Consider the following 23832-nt stretch of genomic DNA (forward strand, 5'->3'; position numbering starts at 1 on the left):
AGAGCAACAGAACCATAGCCAGGATCACCTTTAGAGCATTATCCTGAGAACGGAAAGATCTGGCTATGTCAGTTAAACTGCAAATATATTATTCCTATCCTGGCCCCTTCTCCCATCACACAACTATACATTGACACTAGGCAGAGTGTCTGTAACTGAAAAGATGTTTTTCACGTGATTTCTGCTTGTAACTTAAAAAAAAAAAAAACATCATTTGGTAGTACTGCTGACATGTAATGATGTGAGGCTGAATTTCTACCAAAACCAACTTGACCTATAACTTTAAATTCATCAAATTTCATTATGTTCCCAGTATGCAAAAACAGGATTTGGGATTGGCACTGAAACCGTACTGTGATGTGACATTTAAAAGGTTGCTTTTCTCTTTTAGAAAAATTGGAACTGGCAAGCAAAAAAGGGGCAGATTAATTGTTGCACTTACTTCTATATGCCTACTAATTTGTCTGTTTATTACTTAATGAAATCCAGACATAGATAGTATAAAGTGTATCAAAGATTTATTTGGAATTTCTCTTTGCGAGCTATTCGGAAACAACTGGCAAAGACCACAGTGCAGTCCCATGCTATGTTGATGAAGTCCACCAAAATCAGAGACTACAACTAGATACTTAATGTAGTCAAACAACCTACTGAAAAATGGAAATATAGATGCACTGAGAAGCACTCAGTTTGCTCTACTATCACTAGATAAGGTTTTTATTTAACTAAATCATTTGCAGTTTATCAGCATACATCTGAAGCCTACAATATAAATGACAAGACAAAAGATGAACACACAGCATGAGCAAATGTGTTAAAGAAAGTAGAACTTTTTAAGGAGTTCTTTAAAACAACTACTATTTGAGAAAAAAGGAAGAAGCCCAGCGGATATAGAGGTCAAAACAGGCCCCCCCAAAATATTCCACTTTGGCATATCATTATTTTATTGTATTATAAGCTGAAGGCAATTAAGATTCTGCAGGCTCACAAGAAACTTTTTTCTCTCCTTAAATAATTTAAATTAGGACCCTTGACCATAAAAAGAGTTACCACCAGAAATAACTTCTGGGCAAACTCTCATCACCATATCCTGTGAACGACCTTCCCCATCTTTGATACACCAAAGCATCTTACCTCATCTTTAACTGAGAATGTCATAAACACCACATTTCCCCTTTCTGTCTTTGAACCCCTCACGTTGTGGTGTCTCTGACCCTTGTGTATGTGGGACTCCCATGCAGATGTATGTATTCAGATGTATGTATTAAATTTGGTTATTTTCTCTTGGCATTGTTTTGTATAGATTTAATTATGAGTCCATGAAGAAAACCTTTGAGGGTAGAGGAAAGTTTCTTCCTCCCCCAGAGGGAGCATTTGAAAATATGTGAGAATATGTCAATTATACCTGAATTTTTTTAAAAAAACAGTGCTTGGTTTTCTAGGCATTCTTCAATAATGTTAAATGTTTAAAAAAATAGACAGCAAATATATGGGAGTAAATAAATGCTATGTGATTGTAACCTTGTACAGTTTATATCCTATTTTTTCCTCTTCCTCTTGATAGCACAATTAGGCTGAAAACCAGCAAGGATAGAGTAGAATTAAACAACACTATTAGCCAATTGTACCTGGTGGAATTTAAAGAATACTCACCCAACAACATATGTTGACATAAAACTTAATGTCCACATAATATAAAGAACCGTGAAAACTCAACAGCAAAAAAACAACTCAATTAGAAAATGGGCAAATTTCACCAAAGAGGATATGCTTATTTTACTAAATAAACATATACAAAAAGTGTTTAGCTTCACTGGTCATTAGGGAAATGCAAATTTCAAAGCCCAATGAGATCCTATTTCACAACTACTAAAAGGGCTATAATCAAAGGCCAATAATACCAAGTACTGGCAACAACAAATAAACTGGAACTCTTACACTATCCTAGTAGGACTGTAGAATTGCATAAACACTTAGGAAGGAAAAGTGTGGTTGTTAATTAGTAAGTTAAACATAAACTTCCATGATGAAACTCCTAAGTATCCTCCCATGAAAAATGAAAAAAAACATAGCCAACCAAAGATTTCCATTTGAAAGTACACAGAAACATTACTCATAATAATCAACAAAATGAAATACCCATGCAATGGTATACTACTTAGCAATAAAAAGAGACAAACTAAGTATAACATGTAGCACTGCAGGACCTCAAAAATATTATGCTAAATGGAAAAAGCCAGACATATAAGATTATATAATTCCATTTACATGAAATTTCTAGAAAAGGTAAAACCACAGAAACAGTCTAGTAACTGCCTAGTCTAAGAATAACAGCAAGGATAAACTGCAAATGGGAACTTTGTGAGGTGACTAAAATTTTATGAAACTGGACTGTGGTGGTTATAAAACTAAATAAACTGATAAACACCATCAAATTTGTACACTTGCAGAAAGGGCACATTTCACAGTATGTGCATTATACCACAATAAAGCTGTTAAAAAGGCAAAGGAGGGTTATTAGGCATGTAAAACAGAATGAGGTGGTCAAATGTATGTTAAATCAGAGTTCCAGAAGGAGAAAAGGGAAATCATAGGCAGAGGCAATGTTTAAATAGATTATGAGAAAATCTCCAAAAACAGATGGAAAAACCCCAATCCAGACTCTGAAAACCGAACTCCCAAAAAGGATTTAAAAATTAAAAAATCCACATCTAAATATGTATTAGTAAAACTTCACGATATGAAGATACAGAAAAAACTTTTAAAAAGTTAATTTAGGCTAGGTCAAAAGTAGAACATTTCAGAAACGATCTATTATAGTTACAAGTTTATACTTACAAAATACTTTGAAGCATACACTCTCAAATATAAATTTCCTAAAGATAGTGACTGTTTATAAATTGCTTTGAACTGAAGGTCAGAGGAGTACAAAGCCCACCAAGGGATTCCTCTTAGGCTCAACTAGATATAAAAAATCCCATTAATACCATAGGCCACACTTGGCACCAGTGTCTTAAAAAAACAGGTCAGGGGTCATAGATTACCAACAAGGCAGCATCCACTGTTCCTCTTTGGTAGGTAGGAGTCCTGGGATCAATCATGCAGCACAGGGCTCAAGGGCAAGGAGAATGATATACATTGAGAAGGTCCAAGATCTGCCCTTGCTTGCCTTATGCAAAAGCCAATGTCCCTTATTACAACATCATAGACATAGCTTCCAAGACTCCTCCAAGGCATATGGCCAATTATAGGAGTCACCACACACACAGGTAAACCCAAAGGTATGACTTCCCTATTACCAGATATTTATAGTTCCCCAATCCACATATAATTTTCCCATGTCACATAAAAAATGTTGCCTAAAAACATAGTTGACATTGTATCTTTTGTGAAACCTTTACCCAAAGTACATATAACAAGAGATAATTTTAGTTAGTAGATGCAGCATGCTTGCCAGGCACTATTCTAAATGTTTTATATGCATGAACTTATTCTATACTCACAGTAATCCCATGAGTTGGGTACTGTTAGTATTCCCACATTACAGATGCAGACAGACTTAGACACAGAAATTAGGAAACTGCCCTGGCTGGTGTGGCTCAGTGGGTTGAGCGCGGGCCTGGGAACCACACGATCGCGGTTCGATTCCCAGTCGGGGCACATGCCTGGGTTGCAGGCCAGTTCCCGGCCCCTGGCAGGGGACACACAAGAGGCAACCATACATTGATATTTCTCTCTCTCTCTCTCTCTCCTTCCCTTCCACTCTAAGATAAATAAATAAAATCTTTAAAAAAAAAAAAAGAAATTAGGAAACTGCCCAAAGTCAAATAGCTAACAGTTTGCTCTGGCTCCAAAGCCTCTATTGACATTTTAAGAAACATTTACATATGCATTTCAAAATCACTTCATATACTTTAAATAAGCCACCTTTCTTACATCTGTTTGGAAGCCTGTAGGCAGAAATTACTTTCAAAAGTGGAATTCCTATGTGATTACGATACATAACATTTTCTGAAGAGGAAAAACACAAAAACAACAGAGGGGTTAACTACCTCTCCTAAAAGGTATTGTTAATTAACAACTACTGGTTAACAGTATTAGCGTTTCCCCTTTTCTTTCTCCTATTCTGCTCCTCATTCAAAGCCTGCCTGAAGCAACTCTACAGTTAATCAAATCAAGGTGAAGACAGGGATGGAGGCATTAGATCAACAGATTTCAAAATGTCTTCTCTATCGCATTTAAGTTTAAATGCTGGCCTGAAAAATTCTGAATATTTTCTAATTGAAATATTCATAAAAATGAATCACAGATATATACTTTTCATAATGTATACCTTTCTACTAAATGCAAATAAAAGTACTCTCATTGACATTTTTATTCAAAAGAGAGTTACATATGTAAGAAAAATTAATCCCAAATAGCATTTAACATAAATGATCAGAACTCTCTTTGGGATAATTAATCTGGCAGGGAGACAAGTAAAAGTACACTAGAGCTACCACAGTCTTTTGGGGACGGGAAACGGGCACGGACTAGTAAAGAAATTAATACAACAGATAATTTCTAAATTTATTTTTGTACAGTGCCTTATAAAAAATAAACACTATAGATTATTATCACCCTAGTTTCTCATCGGCCATTCAAAATCACCTCTACAATTATTTCCAACAACACATGCAACTTATCAGGCCCAAAAGAATACTTTTTCCATTAAGCTGATACTCCTTCAATATCCCCACTTCCTAAGAAAAATATGGCTATACTTTAAAAAGGGAATCAGCAACAACCCAATTAAAAAATGGGCAAAGGACCTGAACAGACACTTCTCTAAAGACATACACATGGCCCAGAGACATATGAAAAGTGCTCAACATCACTAGCCATCAGTGAGATGCAAAGTAAACCACAATGAGACATCACCTCACCCGTGTCACAAGGGCTATTGTTAATAAATCAAACAAGTGCTGGTGAGGATGTGGAGAAAAGGGACCCCTAGTACACTGTTGGTGGGAATGCAAACTAGTGCAGCCACTGTGGAAAGTTGTGGAATTTCCTCAAAAGATTAAAAATAGAACTGCTTTATGACCCAGCAATTCTACTGCTGGGACTGTACCCTAAGAATCCTGACAACACCAATTCAGAGGAACTTATGCACATCTATGTTCATAGCAGCAATATTTACAATAGCCAAGTGTTAGAAACAGCCCAAGTGCCCAACAGTATATGAGTGGATCAAAAAACTGTGGTACGCCCTGGCTGGTGTAGCTCAGTGGATTGAGCGTGGGCCTGAGAATCAAAGGATTGCGGTTGATTCCCAGTCAGGGCACGTGCCTGGGTTGCAGGCCAGTTCCCAGTTCCCAGCAGGGGACGCACGAGAGGCAACCATACATTGATATTTCTCTCCCTCTCTCCTTCCCTTCCCTTCTAAAGATAATTTTTTTAAAAAGCACAATGTGGTATAAAATAAATTTCAAAACACCAGTCAATTTAAACAAACAAACAAAAAACTGTGGTACATTTACACATCAGAATACTATGCGGCAGAAAGAAAGAACTTATTTCCTACCCTTTGCAGCAGCATGGATGGAACTGGAAACTATTATGCTAAGTGAAATAATCCAGTTGGTGAAAGAGAAATACCCTGTGACCTCACTTATAACTTGAATCTAATAAAGAAAATAAACTAATGAGAAAAACAGAACCAGAGATATGGAAACATGGAACAGACTGATAACTGTAGGGGGTGGGGGGATGGTGGAAGGGGAAAAGACTAGTCAAAGAACATATATGAATGACGCATGGACAATGGAAACAGGACTGACTGTGGGCAAGAGGGGTAGGCTGGGTGGAAGGGGGCAAAAAGAAAAAGAAAGAAATCGGGACAACTTAATAGAATAAATAATAATAAAAAAATAAAAGGGAGATCAAATTTTTTTATAAAGGACCAGATGGTAAATACTTTAGGCTTTGTGGACCACATACTGTCCCTGCTACCTATTCTTTGTTCTGTTTCCTTAACCCTTAAAAAAAATGTAAGAACAATTCTTAGTCAAGGCCATACAAAACAGGCTTTGGCCAGATTTGGCCCACGATGCCTAATCTGCCAATCCATGCTCTAAACTGCATAAAAACATGGGCCTTTCCCACTATCTCTGAATCAATTCAATCCAAAAAGCACTTGCCAAGCCCCTCGGATTCTTCCCCTAGTTTCCTGGACAGCAATGTCCCTTTTACCCAGTTCCATAATTCCAGTAAATCCTTGTATTAAGAGTTGCTTTTCAATCGGAGAGGGAGGGTAATGAGTTTTGCATGCACATTAACAAAGTCACTTTTCAAAACACTTTCAACAGAAAAAGCATTTAAATAAGCCTTACAGATGTAACCATAAAACTGTAACGTAACATACCGTCATAAGACCTTAACATAAAATCGTCACTAAACAAAAACTCTGGTGTTTGAGTACATACATCTGGCTTTTTTCCAGAAATACATCTTTTCCAATCACAACAGAAGACACTTTAGTCACTTTTAGTACTCATTTTTGTCAGTATTTTATAATAAAATATAAAACTACTCAAAACACAGGTGTTGGATTTCAAAACCTAAAACAAATCTTGCTCACAATTAGTTTCATTTTATCATTGTTGTTATAAATTAACAGTCAGTACTATCTCTTTACAACCTGAATTCTATCATAGTTTTAATTGAAAAATCCATCCAAAACTTTAGCAAAAAAAGTCACTTTGCTGAAGTTACTTAAATCATCTCACTCCGACACTCACAAAGTTCTACTAAATTTTGTACCTACACATACAACTAGCGTCTTTCAAGATTATGTCCTACAGCTTCCCCTACCTTAATTATTTACTAATTTTGTTTATTTCAAGGGCTTATAGCCTCTCATTCCATTTGTGTAACCACCAAATATAAATATATTCTCCCCACTCACAGCATTCTTGTTATTTATGCCCTTCATTTATTACGTTAGGTATTGGCTTCAGGTACTTGACAGTCACATACCCCAGCTAAGAGTTGTAAACCCTTCACAATGATAGGTTTCCACAATTTCTAATTTTCTGAGTTTCTGCTCTGTCATCAGTTACCCAATCAAACGGGTCCTGGATCATCAACATTATGGTAAATTCCTAATTTCATGCTTCTCTTTTGCTAGGCTGCATTACTGAATTTTACCAACAGATGGCACACTATAAACACAAACCTGAAAATTCCTAAACAAACGTTCCAGGTAAAGAAAAAACTATAATCACAGAATGTTAGCACAAGAAAGAAATTTAAATATCATTTACTCAACTTCGGTGGTTAAAGAGCACAGATGCTGGAGTCAGAGTAACCTGCGTTAGAATTCTACCTCTGCTATTTAGTATCTATGCAACTCTCAGCAAATTTCTGAATGTTTCTTTAGTTAACTACTAGAATAATAATAGTTGCTCTAAAGGTTAAACAAAATGATCCATGCAAGGTGTTTTAGCACACCACCTGGCACACAGTAAAATCTCAACAATGCTTCAAAATTCCGTAAATTATATTGATAAATTCTTCCTGTCTACCAGCAAAAGGCACACATACATTATAAATAAATCCTCTAGCCACTTCCTACTCTCCAGCACAACATTCCTGCCTAGATGCTGATGGAAAAAACTGGAGAAAAAATTTTTAATTGCTTAAAAATTCTAATTCAAAGTAACATGTAGAAATGAATATATTTTTATAACTGAATACATTATGATTCTATATATTAATATTATGAAGGTTCTACAGGTCTAACCTTCCCATAGACAAAAAATGTAAACTCTGGACAAAGTAAAATTTTAAAAATGACTACTGAACAGCACTGAAAACAACCAACAGGCAGAAATTGTTTGGCATCTATACTTGAAAAAAAGGAACAACAACAGCAAAGAGTGAGTCTCCATTTTTTATAGTGTTTTGGGGGGGGGTGTAGTTGACCTGAAGAGAGGTTCCATCCACACCTACTTAAAAGCTAAAATGCCAAGAGAAATCCCAGTCTTACTAGCTTGAAGAAACAGAATACCAAGTTCAAGGTGACAACATCTGGAAAATGGTGGGAAAATTCTGCAAAAAAAGAGAATCACAGAAAAGGAGCCCTAAATGCTGCATATTAGCTCTGCTCAAATCTCTGCCTGACCTATGAAGTACATATATATGCAGATTTCAGGCAGCCCAATTGAGAATAAAATAACTGAGCAGGTAGGTAGTTTTTCCTGACACCTGAAGGAAACAGAGTCTGGAATGTTGAGCACAGTCAAGCTAATCAATTACTATCTCATTCTGCGTGGCTGCCAACACAAATATCATAAGACTGGGTGGCTTACATAACCAAAATTCATTTTCTGACAGTTCTAGAGACTGGAATCCAAGATCAAGGTACCAGCAGAGTCAGTGTATGGTGAGAATGCTCTTCCTGGGTTGCACACAGCTTTTTATTGTGTCCTCACATGGCGGAGAGCGTAAGCAGGTTCTCCAGTGTCTTTTCTTGTAAGGACCATACCCTCACGACCTCCTGTAACCCTAAATAAATCCTAAAGGCTCCATCTCCAAATACCATCACAATGGAGGTTAATGTGAGGGAACAACACTTAAGTTGGGGGGGACACAAGCACCCAGTCTGTAACATTACTTTAAAAACAAAGTCTTCAGAGGACTATAATAAAACCCAGAGTCTCTACATGTACTGTAACATCCACAAAGTCTACAGTACAATCCAAAATTACCAGGTATAAGAAGAAACAGCCCTGGCTGGTGTAGCTCAGTGGATTTAGTGCGGGCCTGCGAACCACACGATCGCGGTTCGATTCCCAGTTGGGGCACATGCCTGGGTTGCAGGCCAGTTCCCAGCGGGGGACACATGGGAGGCAACCATACATTGATGCTTCACTCCTTCCCTCCCCCTCTAGAGATAAATAGATAAAATATTTTTTAAAAAAAAGAAGAAACAGAAAAACGTGATCCATATTATGAAAATAAAAAGGAATTTGTCTACTAATAAAATGCATATGCTTAAAAAACTAAATAACACTAGAAATTCCAAGTTATATGATAAATCTGTACTATGATAAATGTGATGGCAGGTCAACATGCCTGCCATCAAGGGCACAGACAATGACAAAGCAAAATTAAGGCTAGCCCAAAGCAAAATGTTGAAATAGGCTGGCACTATCTAACTTTCTTACAAGAGTCTAATTCACCTGACTTTCTGGCACTCTTACAGGCCCTTACTCTAGAATTCTGCTCTTACTCTTAATTGGCTACCAACTACTAAACTAATAATTTGATATAATTAATTAATAATTCTGATATAGCCCTGGCTGGTGTAGCTCAGTGGATTGAGAGCGGGCCTGCGAACCAGACGATCGCGGTTCGATTCCCAGTCAGGGCACATGCTTGGGTTGCAGGCCAGTTTCCGGCAGGGGTCAGTTCCCTGCAGGGGATGCACCAGAAGCAACCATACATTGATGTTTCCTTCCTCTCTCCTTCCCTTCCCCTCTAAAGATAAATAAATAAAATATTTAAAAAAAATAATTCTGATATGAACCCTTTAAGAGGTTTTTTTTTTAATTCTCTGGCTTTATTTTTTTTACAGGTTTATTTTATCTTCATTCGAGAGAGAGGAAGGGAAAGAGAGAAACATCAGTGTGAGCGAGAAACACCAACAGGCTACCTCCTGCATGTACCCACCAATGGGGGATCAAGCCTGCAACCTAGTATGTGCCCTGACTGGAAATTTCACTGGTGACCCTTCAGTTACAGGACAATGCTTCAATCAGCTGAGCCACACACTGGCCAGGGCCCTTTGAGAAGGTTTTGCAGGCTGTTGAAAAGCTTCTGTGGAATGACAAATAGTTGGCAAAATTTTGTGTATTAAAAATTAAACTGAATCAAATTCAGACCCCTGACTATGTAAAGAGAGCACTACTATAATCAATTTTATTTTCTGTTGGTTCTGCTTTCCTGCTGACCCCATGGAGATTGTTACCCTGATTTTTTAATACACCAATATGCCTCAGATTTATGGGACAGAAAACAGGATAAAGAGAAGTGTGAGCAACTGACACTATACCATACTATGGAGTCCAAGACATTAAATAACTGAAGACTAGGCACTAGTCTAAAAAACAGCCACCTCAACTTATCTCAAACAGTACTTTTCTCCTCAGGTATTCCATAGGAAGTCTTACCTGAAATAATTCATTCAATATAAAGAATTATTAGAAAAAATGAAAAGGGATCAAAACTCATCTTCTTAGAATAAAAAATCACATTGGCAAAAAATTATCGAACATTTTAATTTTCTTATGCTAAGTCAAAAAATTTTACCTAGACACTCAGATTGCTTTAAAAATCAAAATAAACATTAACACAGAAGACAAACAGAACAAAGACATAAACTGTTTAGAAACAAAAACATGCATTTAAGGAACTTGGTGTACGATGGAGAGAGTAATACCAATCAGAAGGAAATGTGCACTATTATACTATCACATTAAATCCGAAAGTGAATACTAGATGGATTCAAGTCAAAATGTGAAAAGCAAAATTAACTGTTTACAAAAACAAACTTTATAAACTTAGGATAAGAAAAAGCATATACTGCCCTGGCTGGTGTGGCTCAGAGGATTGAGCTCAGGCCTGCAAACCAAAAGATCACGGTTCAATTCCCAGTCAGGGCACATACCTTGGTTGCAGGCCAGTTCCCGGTGGGGGACACACGGGAGGCAACCATACACTGATGTTTCTCTCCCTCTCTCCTTCCCTTCCCCTCTGAAGATAAATAAATAAAATCTTTTAAAAAAGCATATACCGTAAAATAAATATAAGTTATTACACTAAAATTAGTAAGCAATGCAACAGCCCCAAAATAAGTAAATAACCTACCATAAATAAAGTGAAAAATTAAACGCTACAGAGTGGAGAATATATTTGCAGCTCATAAAAGCAAAAAAAAAGTATTCAGGATATATAAAAAACTTCTACAAGTAAATAAATAAGATAATCTAATATAAAACTGAGCAAAAGTCATAAATATTCAATTCACCAGAAAGAAGGTAGCCATAGCCTAAAACCTGTAACCTGAAATAACACTCAACATTAATGGTTGCCAGTGGCATTCAAATTAAAATAATAAACTTTTTACATTCATGAGTCCGGCAAAATAAAATAACCTAATCAACTAAGGGCTGGCAAAGAAGTTTCTAAAATGGGAACCCTTATACAGGAAGTGTAAACTGCACTACTACTTTGGTCAACACTCGGGCAAAGGCTATAAAGTTGAAGATACACCTAACCTATGACCCAACAATCCTACTTCTGGATATAGACATCCTAGGAAAATTCTCACATCTGTACATAGTTGGTACATACAAGACTACTGCATCATTATTTGTGAAGAACCAGAAACCACCTAAATGCCCAATAACAGCAAAGTGGACAATGTATAACAGTCATATAATGGAATAAAATACAGCCATTAAAAAGGACAAACTAGACCTTACATCTATCAACATGTATAAGTCACCAAAACCTAACTGATTAAAAGGGAAAAAAGTTCATAAAAAGATGCACATAATTCCATATATATAAAACTTGGAAATACCAAAAAGCCCCACCATGTATTACAAATATTCTATGTGACAACACTATAAAAGTATGCAAAGGAACAATAAAGCCTTAAGTAGTTATGTCTGCAGAAGGGGAAAGTAGAATGGGATTTTGATGGTGTATGAGAGGCTTCAATTTTATCTGTAATATTTTATTTCTTAGGCTGGGTAGTAGGTACATGAATGTTTGCCATATTGTGACCTACTGACTTTTATGTATCTGAATTCCATAACAAAAAAAAATTACCTAAGAACTCCAATTATATACATTTATTTGAAGATATTATGTAGTAGCAGTCAAACAGTACAATTTTAAACACATGGCAACTTTTGTTTGGAAAAAAGTAGTACAATTTAAATTCTTCATTTTTATTTCTACCTCTTTGTAAAAATATTTTCCCCAAAACAATACAATCTGTTGAATTAAATGGATCCACCACAAATACCTAATTCAGTATAACTATTGTTTTGAGTCAATGAATATCTAGTACAGCTGTTGATGTTTTCAGATGATGCCACAAAAATTAATCTGAAAAAGAGATCTAAAGAAAATACTACTTAGGGACTTTGGTCAAGATGGAGGTATAGATAAGCATAGCTTGCCTCCTGCACAACCACAACAAAAATTACAACTTGACTACAAAACAAGTATCACCCAGAATCCTCAGAAAATCGAGCAACCAAGGAATTCAAAAATCATATTCATCCAGATAGATGAGCTGGCTGGAGACACAGGAAGATGCTGGGGACCACACACCCACAAGTGGTGGATAAAAATTGGGAGGGATACCTTGGAGTGAAAGGAGGGCTATCTCGGGAGCAGGGGATCCCATCACCACACCAGATCATTCAGACCACACAGGGTTCCAGTCCCAGGAAGATAAGTCCCTATAACTTCTGGCTGTAAAAATCGGTAGGAGTTAGGGTGGCAAAACAAATTTCGGGATTCTCAGGAGTCTCCTCTTAAAGGACCTGCAACGGACTTGGGACTTATGTAGACCAAGGGTGTCAAACTCATTTTCACCAAGGGCCACATCAGCCTCACAGTTGCTTTCAAAGGGCTGAACGTAATTTCAACTCCTTATCATTTATACAGTCTTAAAATTACTGTGGCCCTTTGAAGGCAACCATGAGGCTCATGTGGTCCCTGGTGAAAATGAGTTTGAAACCCATGACATAAACTCACTCCTTCTGGGCTTTAGTACTGGGGCTGCAACTGGAAGAACACCAGTTATATATGGGAAAATCTGCAGTGTCTGGCATCAGGGCAAGTGCAGCGGGGGGCGTGGGCAGCTTCCTCCCAGACAAAACTCTAGAGGCCAGGCAACAGCACTGTCCCCTTTCTGAGCCCCACCCCCACCCCGCCACCAACCACCACCACATAGAGCCACAGAGAGGCAATACCTATTAGAGATACCATCAACCTGGTTCACGCAGGTCACCCCCCCTGGCTCCACCTAAGGCTCTACCCCATACAACTTACCAGTGCACTTTTCTTCAAATAACCATGATCCCAAAACGGAGTCAAAGCAGCTCTACCTAATACATAGAAAACAAACACAGGGAGTCTGCCAAAATGAGAAGACAAAGAAACATGGCCCAAATGAAAGAACAGAACAAACCTTCAGAAAAAGAACTAAACAAAATGGAGATAAGCAATCTATCAGATGCAGAGTTCAAAACACTGGTTATTAGGATGCTTGAGAAACTCATTGGGTACTTCAACAGTATAAAAGAGATGCAGGCAGAAATGAAGAGATTACACTTAGTGAAATAAAAAAATTTATAGGAAACCAACAGTGGAATATATGAAGCTAACAATCAAATCAATGACCAGGAACATAAGGAAGAAAAGTATTCAATCAGAACAGCAAGAAGAAAAAAGAATCCAAAAAAAACAAGTATTGGCTAAGAAGCCCCTGGGACAACTTCAAATGTACCAACATTCAAATCATAGCAGTGCCAGAAAGAGCAAGACACTGAAAACTTATTTGAAAAAATAATGTAAGAAAACTTCCCCAATCTGATGAAGGACATAGACAAAGAAACCCAGGAAGCAGACAGTCCCAAACAAGATGGATGCAAAGAGGCCCACTCCAAGACACATCATAATTAAAATGCCAGGGTTAAAGATAAAGAGAGAATCTTAAAAGCAGCAACAGAAACACAGATAGTTACCCACGAAGGAGTTCCCATAAGACTCTCAGTTGATTTCTAAAAAGAAACTTTGCAGGCTAGAAGGGACTAGCAAGAAGCATTCAAAGTGATAAAAAGCAAGGGCCTACAACCTACATTACTTTGTCCAGCAAAGCTATCATTTAAAATTGAAGGGCAGATAAAAGTGTTTCCCAGACAAGGTAAAGCTGAAGAGGTTCATCATCACCAAGCTATTATTCAGGAAATGTTAAAGGGGCTTATTTAAGAAAAAGAAGATCAAAACTATGGACAATAAAATGGCAATAACTTCATCACTATCAATGATAGAATCTAAAAAAACAAACAAACTAAGCAAAGAAGTAGAACAGAAACAGAATTATGGATATGGAGATTACTTGGAAAGTTATCAGTTAAGACGGTGAAGGGAGATATCAGGGGGTGGGGGAAGTTACAGGGATTAAGTAAGAAGTACAAACTGGTAGGTACAGAATTGACAGGGGGATGTTAGAAATAATATAGGAAATGGAGAAGCCAAAGAACTTATATGCATGACCCATGGACATAAACTAAGGGAAGGATTGCTGGAGGGAATGGGGGTACCAGGTGGAAGGGGGGGCAAAGGGGAGAAAATTGGGACAACTGTGATAGCATAATAAAATACATTTAAAAATGAAATAAATATTATTAGGATATTTTCTACTATAAAACTCGAACATTAATTTTGTGAGAAAACCATATTAACTTACTCTCTATCCCTGAGTAGTATGATGATAAACCTCACTGACACATTCATAATAGAGTTCTATGGTTTTTATCAAAGAGTTCTACCCATCACAGAATTCTATTTAGTTTAATTAATGACTTCCAGTAGACTTCCAGTCTACTAAAGATCCACTCAGACTAGTAAGTCTCTGCACTGTGTTAAAATACAATGTATTCAACTGAGTTGTGAATCTTCAGGTTATTAAATACACACCTGATAATAAAGAAATTCTTCTAAGTTTTATAGCATTTGAGGAAGATATGGTATAATAAATGTTTTTAAAAGGTAACACGTTTTTCAATGACCTCAACATTTTTACTTAACATTACACCTGTCGTGTGAGATATCATACATAATACACATACATGCCCCAGAATACCAAGACCTTTCTCCCAGTTTCTATAACTTCCCAAGTCAACACATACTCTACCACTTGTTAGCCTAATAGCCTTTGGTAAGTGACTTTACTTCTCTGTTCCTAATATAAATAATGAGGGGGAAATAGTGTCTACTATTGTCAAGTTTTCTTGAGAGAGTAATATAGACAATTGATATATGTGAAAATTTTAGAGGAATGGCCAAACTAAATGCTAATACATAATACTCAATATTATGGAAATCTGTCTAAAGCCCATTAGACTCTTTTCTTAGTCAAGAGTACCTCCTGGTTATTTGGTATGGTAAATTATACTGAAGACAAGACAGACCATTGCGATTCACATGCTAAAGGGTAATTTACAGCCCTAAATTTCTCATTTACCTAAAGCTTCTTCAGTTTCCTCCTTACAGTAACAGTCTGCTTTTCAAGATAACTTTCCTTCTACCATTCCCAATGTACTACCAAATTGCCAGAGGAAAGCAGGTAACTAAGTCTACTAAACTTCACTTTGCACGTATTTTTCAAACAGTAAACTCTTGGGTCAAGTTATTCTACTCCTGATAACAGCTTAGCTCAAAAGCTTTTCTTTCCATGAAGAGCTAGGTTTTTCCAAAGGCTGAACTTTCCATAAGTCTAGCAGCTGGAGAGTTGAGGTGTTACATTATAATCACGTTTTCATGATGCAAGGAGGGACAAACAGTGTTTCACAGACTTTAATTCTAGTATTGCTCCTCAGGTCAAGTACAAGAAAAATTATCATCTGCCTTTTACAGACAGTTTAGTAGTAATGCTCATAAAGAAGTGTGACTTGGAAAAGATGCTTAGGTGAAGAGCCAAGTTTACCAACTTCAAAGAATTCCTTACTTCCATATACCTAAATTTCTTCAACAAGATTCTAAAACACCTAAATGGTCAGAAAATTAAACATACATTCACCAAAAAGATTCAGAACAATTTTCTATAACCAAGATGAACAGACCAAAGGGTCAACAAATAATCTAAAAGTACTAACTTAAGTTAGAGTCACTCATTCTTTTATAAAGATAAACTAGAAGTCTAATTCTCCAAGTCAAACATTTCATTCACACTCAAGCTAACCTAATAATTGCAACAGTGACACACATAAGCTCACATAAGCTCTTTTATATCAATTCACATAAATGACTAAGTTCAAATCCCCATAGACAGCCTTTAGATGCTCATACCCTAAACTAATCTTAATCTCTATAAATTTTGCTGCCAGGTACTGAACTTAAAATGGGCATTTAAGGATCAGTCATTTAAAAAATTATAATGGATATAGTAACATCAAAATCATCAATGGCTACTATTAAAACTGTTATGCAAATGTCTGACAGGGAACTTCACAACTGAGCAATCAGGTGGCTGACAACATCCACCTACTGGTCAACCATAACATCAGAAAAAGAAAAACAACCAGAAGACATGTGCGTCTACTGTGATACAATGCCAAGTGCATAGCACTTCCTGGAAAGTACTCTTGTCATATATCAAACTAGAATTCTGAATGAGTCTTGAGATTAACCACTAGTTCACAGGAAATACAGAGGAGAAAAAAACATGTGATATGACACTACATGGGTGCATGCAACAAAATCCAAACTGTGAGAAATCCTACAGGACAAATGATCTGGATTTTCTTTTAATTAAATAAAGAGTAAAAAAAAATAGGAGAGGTTACTAGAGACTAAATGACATTCATCAACAAATGCTGTGTGGAATACTGTATGCAGCTGAGGGAGAATGGGGGGGATAATAGAAAAAAACAAAATTCACATTTCCAACTGTTGAAATCGGCCATAGGTATATGGTGATTAATTTTACTATTTTATCTTTCTGTGTTTGAAATCTCTCATATTAGAATGTTAAAGAGAAAGAGAGTAGATTAAAAAATCATAGCAGATCAAAAATCTCTGATTAGAACTCTCAAATAAATTTTGCAAGTGTTTACTTCAACAGTCCTTGACTTAAAAATAAAAAACTGAAATGCACATCTTAAGTACTGCCTTTAAGTTATTACATTTGCACATACATACTCAGTACTGACTTCAAATACTAACATATTTTCATTTTATGCTTGGTTCTTATTATCAACACTTACTAGTACGCATATGCACATTACTCCACAAAAGTAACCAAGTTCTGAATATTGTAACTCCTAAACTTCTCAATCTGCTCCTTCTTTTCCTCTACTACTCTATTTCAAACCCTCAACACTTTGGTCAGTCTTGCTATGGTCTCCTATTTTCTGTTCCCCATTTTCGGTTTTAGCACACTAATTTACCCCCTACATTGTTACCTTAGGTGGATCCCCAGCACCTCCAGAATAAAATCCAAACTCCTCTGCATGACATACATTTCCTCAAATATCTGGTCCTTGCCCATCTTTATAGCATTCTCATCAGTATTCCACATCATCCCATACTCCACTCATTCCAAACCACATACAAGTAGACCTCATTTCATTGCATTTGGCTTTGCTTTACTGTGCTTCGCCAATGCTGCCTTTTTTTTTTTAAATTAAAGGTAAGACCCTCTCACCAGCAAAAGACTAAGATGATGGTATTTTTTTCTACTTTGAAAAAATACATTATTTATTTATTTATTTTTAGAGAAAGGAGAGGGTAAGAAGAAGGAGAGAAAGGTCAATGTGTGAGAGCTATATCAATCTGTTGTCTCTTACATGTCCCCAACCCAGCCCGCAACCCAGGCATGGGCCCTGACTGGGAATTGAACTGGCAACCTTTTGGTTCATAGGCCAGCATTCAATTCACTGAGCCACATCAGCCAGGGCTGATGGTAAATATTTTTTTAAGCAATAAAGTATTTTCATTTTTTAGGCAATTATTATTTTTATTGAATTATAATGAGGTATCTTTCAAAATTTATTTTCATTGCATGTTTTCCAAAGCATTTTTAAATTAAGGTATGTACATTTGTTTTATTTTTTTTTTAAGATGTAACGGTACTGCACACTTGAATAGACTACAGTACAGAGTAAATATAACTTTCATACAGACTGGAAAGCCAAAAAAAATTTGTGTGACTTGTTCTATTGCGATACTCACTTTATTACAGTGGTCTGGAACCAAACCCAAAATATCTGTAAGGTATGCCTATACAGTACTTGTACAGCAGTTCCCAGAATAAACTAAGGATGTTATTCTCTTCCAACACTCAGTTCCCTTAGACTAAAACCACCAATTTAATGCCCTTTGTAATTCTAGGTTAATTCAATTCCTGTTGACTCTACAGGACTGATCTCTACTATCAGCAGCTTTGAAAAAGTACTGACTTTCCTCTCTCTCCCTGATTACCCTGTATTTTCACAGTAATCTCTGTCAGGGGTCCCCAGGCTCTGAGCCAAGGACTGGTAATGGTCCGGGCCTGTTAGGAACCCGGCCACACAGCAGGAGGTGAACCTGAATGTAATGCACCATCCCCTTGGTCTGTGGAAAAACTGTCTTCCACAAAATGGGTCCCTGGTGTCAAAAAAGTTGGAGACTGCTGATCTATACAATAGTATAACACTACTCTTTTTTTTTTTTGGAAATTGATACTGCCCTTCAACACTATTAAGTATCACAGTGCCCGCAACATAGTAAACAATAAATGTTTGTTTTATGAAGTAATGTATGCATCTTCCATTGAAGACAGGTCGATCTTTTATAAGTAACTAGAATGTAAGCTGTCGGAAAGTGGGAAACTTGTCTAACACATCTTTGCCACTCCAGGGCCTATCACAGTGCTTAGAATATATTAAACACTAAATAAGTGATGGCCAAATGAATGACACAAATATTCCCATCAGGCATAGTAGTTTTATACAGAATTTTATTCTACTATGGTTTTAAATTTGTGGGTTTTGGTATTTTATTTGTTTTTGTATTGTTTTTGGCCAGTTAGTTTTAGTTTTTTAGTTTTTTCTGATTAGTTTTAAACCTTTTTAAAATGGAGAAAACATTTGTATGCTTTCTTTTCAGTAATCAGTATCAAAGAGGAAACTGATTACCAGAAGCAAATACCTTAAACAACAGTTTACAATACTAATTATACAGTATACATATGAGGTACTTCAGTAAACTCTTAGGTCACAGTGCTGACCTTAAAGTTGAAGTAGTGCAACATTTTATGATTACTGGAGAACCTCAGTTTTAGGTTATTCTAAAGTTTCACTATAATTTAATAGGAATAAGGAAAATCAGAACTCAACAGCAGTCAGGACTCAAATAATGTAAAGAACAAAATCAGACTCTTAATTTCAAATTTTAAAGTGAGAATTCCTCCCCGTGGAATCAACAGGGTTACTAGCACCACATACAACTCAATACTAAGTTGCTGCCATGTGCCAAATACAGTGCACAGTTTATGTACACAAACATGTTGTTTGGGAGAGAACATCTACTATTTTAAAAAAAGACTGGATATAAATAAAAAGGTAGCAGTAACAAAAGAAACTCATACCACACCTTAAGTTTTGAAGGCTAGGTTTCAAATTATTAGACTTTCAGTAGCAACCAAAGTCATCTGGTTGCTTTAAAAAACATTAGGAAGCAATGGCTTTGAACATGATGAATCATCTTCATTTCCATTTTCTAATGTATCTAAATTTTTTTCAAAATTCTGAATTTCAAATGTATGCTATTTACCATCTAAAAAAGGAAATCTAGACACACTGAAGAGTCAGTATTAGTGGTTTGCTTTTTTTTTTAAGGCTCTTTGATTCAACCTTCCTCTCAAAAAATGGATTCCCTTAAAATGCATTTAAATATTTAGTAATAAATGAATAAATTTAAATATTTAGTAACGGTCACAGAACTTAAAAGAGCATTCTTTCAAAAATTAGGGAAAGAGTAAAATGACGTTTTATTGACTTTACGTTATTAAAGAAGATGGAAAATAGTAGAAGGTGCACTATTTATACAAAACACAGGTTTACTTTAGCTTCTAAAGTAAACCGGCCAGATTCCAGCGGATGGAGAGTTGGCTGCATGAAGCCTATCAAGTTCAAGTACTAACGAGAAATACCCACCTCGCTCTTCAAGTCCCTGATCTAAACGACTTTCTCTAAAGGAATTCTTCAATTTCATTCCTGACCTTAACAAAAACAAGCTCCATCAAAAGCTGCAATGCACCGCATCTCTCGCCACTCTGCACCTCAGGTTTAAAACACGACCAACCCTTCTCTAAGGTAACGCATGAGGCAGTTTGACATAAATCCAAGCAACACATGGCCCCGGTACCTAGAGCAGTGTCTCACAATCCTTAATTCTTGCTGGAGAAAATTCCAAGCCAGATCTACCATCAATACCGTCAAATCCCTCTCCTTTGGCTCCGAACGGGAAATGTACCTGTAGAGTATCCACTGCGCAGCAAACAAGGCACAGTTCCAGCCTCGTGTCCTGTATCCCTTTTTTGTTTCCTCGCAGCCCTCCCTCCCCACGCAGAACTTGAGCAGAGCACTTGGCTCCCTTATCTGCCAGCAACTGGCGCCAGGAGGATCGCGCTCCCGGGAGGCGCAGGGCTCCGAGGCTGAGCGCTGCGTCTGGCGCGCTGCAGCTGCAGCCGCTCGACTCGGCCAGGTGCTCCCTGGCTCGCGCCTCTCCCACCTCGCGGGGCCCTCGCCGGGTCTCTGCTCTGGATTTCCCCGACGAGCTGTCGCGCCAGATTTGCTACCTGCTTCCTGCCGCTCACCCCCGAAAGAACTGCACTCCCCGCGGCCAGGACAAGTCCGGAAGTCTCTAGGCAATTCGGCGGGTCCTTCGCCCCGGCAAGCGCCGCTCCGCGCACACACTTGCCGGCCAAGTCCTACCCCTTCCCTGCTCGCAACCTCCCGGGCCGTTCCCAGTCCGGGGACTGCGTGGGGCAAGTACCATTCTCCTCACGGGGCGGACTCCGGAAGGGCAGCAACTCCACCTCCTCCTCCTCCGCGGCCTGTAGCCATCTATCGGGAAGCGTCTCCGGGGTCGGCAGCAGAGGCCGCCGGACAAGGACAGCCCAGGGAAATCTTCCCACAACTAACTCAGCTCCGGCGCTAGCAGCAGAAGCCGAGTCTTTCATAATTGTGCGACCAACTCCTCCGGGTGACCCGCCACAGGGACGCACCCGCGCCCGCCTCCGCCGGCGAGGGGCTGGAGACAGACCACGTGAGAGGCGCGTCGTGTGCGTCGCGGCCCGCAGGCCTGGTCACGTGAGGGGGGCGCGCTCCCTCCTTCCAGGCAGCCTTCCTGCGCACCCCGAGCCGCACCCCTCGGGGTTCCCGAGATGGGTGGGGTGTACTCCTTGGATCTCCACTGGGAACCGAGGCGGGACTTGCACGAACCTGTGCCCCAGCTCCCGGAATGAAACTTGGGGAAACAGCAGCTGAGGGTTAAGGATCCAGGCCTCCCGGATATGAAGTTGCAGCGTGCTCTCAGCTGGCCCTGGCCTCTAGCTGTTCCGTCAAGGAGCGTTTCCCAGCCCCTTTTTCTGTTACTCAGCGCTGATAGAGGCTTTAAATAGTAGTCTGCTCGTCCAAATGCAGTCATCTCACCCCAAATCCTGTTGTTCCTCGTTTCCCCTGCTTCTACCAGCAAAAGCCTTCTCCCAGCTCTGACTTTGAGCACCATCCTTTTCCTGCATCTGTATCGCCCACAAACCCCCATACCCCATAGGCGGCCGAAGACTGTGGGCCGTTCCAAATCTAATACATGCGTTTCTGTCTTTCCTTTCCTGCCACCCCAGCCGAAGTTTGACTAATAGTGACAGTTCGCTACATGTTGCTCTTCACACAACACATTCCTAGTCCAGATTGATTTGGGAGCTCCTCCACTTCAAGGGTTCCTTCCTCTGCCTGGCGGGTTGTGGCTCAGTGGATTGGGCGTCCTCCCCCACAGGGAGAGATCACGGTTGGATTCAGGCCTGGGCTGCGGGTTTCCATCCCCGAACCGGGCGCCACCATCCCTGTTTCTCTACCTCTCTTTCTCCTGCCCTTCCCCTATCCGAAAAATAAATAACTAAAAATCTTTTTAAAAGAGATAGCTCTCCTCTCTCACTCTGTGACATTTTTTTCCCCTCTGAGAGAGAGGGGAGGGAGAGGGAGAGAGGGGGAGAGGGAGAGAGAGAGAGAGAGAGAAACGTCCGTGAGGGAAAGAAACACAGATAGGTTGCTTCTCCCTCAATCCCAGGGCTCAGCCCCAACCAGAACCCGGCGGGGCAACCCAGGCTCCAGCCTAACCTGAGAACGCGACCTTTCAGTTTCCGGGACAAGCCCAACCCACTACACCACGCCTGTCACTCACGGCCTCTTATCTTTATTGGGAGTACGTAGAAAGCTTGGAGGCAAGAGAATATGAATTAAGGCTTGGCGGGAAGAATTGGAAAGGTATCTATAGAAGATGTTCCACATAAGGAGAATACAAACAAAGGCGGAGCAGCATAACCTCAGATACTCCCCTGAACCCTTTTAAGTGAGGAGAGACTGGGTCTTCAGTAATAAACCCGAACAGCCTCTTCTCTAGCCCATTCTTAATTGAGTAAGAATGATCCTTAAGTTCTTCTGTACTTAAAACCCTTCAGTGTCTCTTGTTCTCAAGACAAGTCCAAATAGTCGAGTATGTGACCCAATTTTATTTTTCCAGTCTTATCTCTAGTCACTTCTATGCTCCTTTTGGTCCCCTTCAAATATGTTATCATGGCTCAATTTGTAAGCACCTTCATTCAAGAAAATTTTTAACACAGTATTATTTATTTATTTATTTATTTATTTTTAAAGATTTTATTTATTTATCTTCAGAGAGGAAGGAGAGAGGGAGAGAAATATCAATGTATGGTTGCCTTTCATGTGTCCCCTGCTGGGAGTTGGCCTGCAGGGAACCAGCCTGCAACCCAGGCATGTGCCCTGGCTGGGAATCGAACCGCGATCCTCTGGTTCGCAGGCCTGTGCTCAATCCACTGAGCTACACCAGCCAGGGCCTATTTATTTATTTATTTTATTTTATTCTTATTCAAGTACAGTTTTTTTGTTTTATATTCCCTGCCCTGCCCCTCCTCAGATACACAGCATTATTTATAATAGCCAAGATATGGAAGCAGCCTAGATGTCTACAGATAGATGAATGGATAAAAAAGATGTGGTACATATACAACGCAATATTAGTAATAAAAAGAATGAAGTCCTGCCATTTTCTACAACGTGGATGGAGCTGGTGGGTATTATGCTAAGTGAAATAAGTCAGAGAAAGACACTGTATGTTACAACTTATAATATGTTTTTAAAAATGAACAAATAAAATGAAAACAAATTCACAGAAACAGAGATCAGCCCTGGCTGGTGTGGCTCAGTTGGTTGGAGCATCCTCCCATGCACCCAAAGGTTGGGGGTTTGATTCCCAATTAGGGTACATACCTAGGTTATGGGTTTGATCCTCATTGGGAGCGCCTACAGGAAGGCAACAGGTCAATGTTTCTTTCTCACATTGATATTTCTCTCCCTCTCCCTTCCTCTCTCTCTAAAATCAATAAGCATATTTTTAAAAATTAAAAAAAAACTATGAAACTAATGGTTGCCAAAGGGAAAGGAGGCTGGGAAGGGTATATAAGGCAAAGGAGAATATAGTTAATTATGTTGTAAAAAGTTTGCATGGCAACAGATGAGTACTAGACTTAGTGAGTTTGTCACATGATAAGGTACATAAGTATGACTCACTATATTGTACACTTGAAACTAATATAGTATCTTATATCAACCATATTTGAATTAAAATATTAAAACAAAAAATATAAAACATTAAAATAAAATAAAATTTCCTCTTCCTCAAAAACAAATTTTTCTGTTTTACTTACTCTCTGCCCTAGCACATGAAATCTGGGTTAGGTGCTCTTCTTGTATGTTTCCT

At 38.5% G+C, this 23832-nt stretch overlaps 1 protein-coding gene across 3 annotated transcripts in view; it reads right to left on the reverse strand.

Annotated features, from left to right (window-relative positions):
• Positions 1–21102, reverse strand: part of TRPM7 (transient receptor potential cation channel subfamily M member 7) — a 124865-nt gene extending 103763 nt beyond the window's left edge. For all 3 annotated transcript variants that reach the window (XM_037054623.1, XM_037054621.1, XM_037054620.1), the window contains exon 1: positions 20830–21102. In XM_037054623.1, the coding sequence (XP_036910518.1) occupies positions 20830–20832 (3 nt within the window). In that variant the 5' untranslated portion in view covers positions 20833–21102. The remainder of the gene's footprint in view (positions 1–20829) is intronic.
• Between the last annotated feature and the right edge of the window lie 2730 nt (positions 21103–23832).

This window comes from Sturnira hondurensis, unplaced genomic scaffold, assembly GCF_014824575.4.
Source record: "Sturnira hondurensis isolate 20B ecotype Veracruz unplaced genomic scaffold, ASM1482457v3 Scaffold0008196, whole genome shotgun sequence".
Classification (NCBI taxonomy): Eukaryota; Metazoa; Chordata; class Mammalia; order Chiroptera; family Phyllostomidae; genus Sturnira; species Sturnira hondurensis.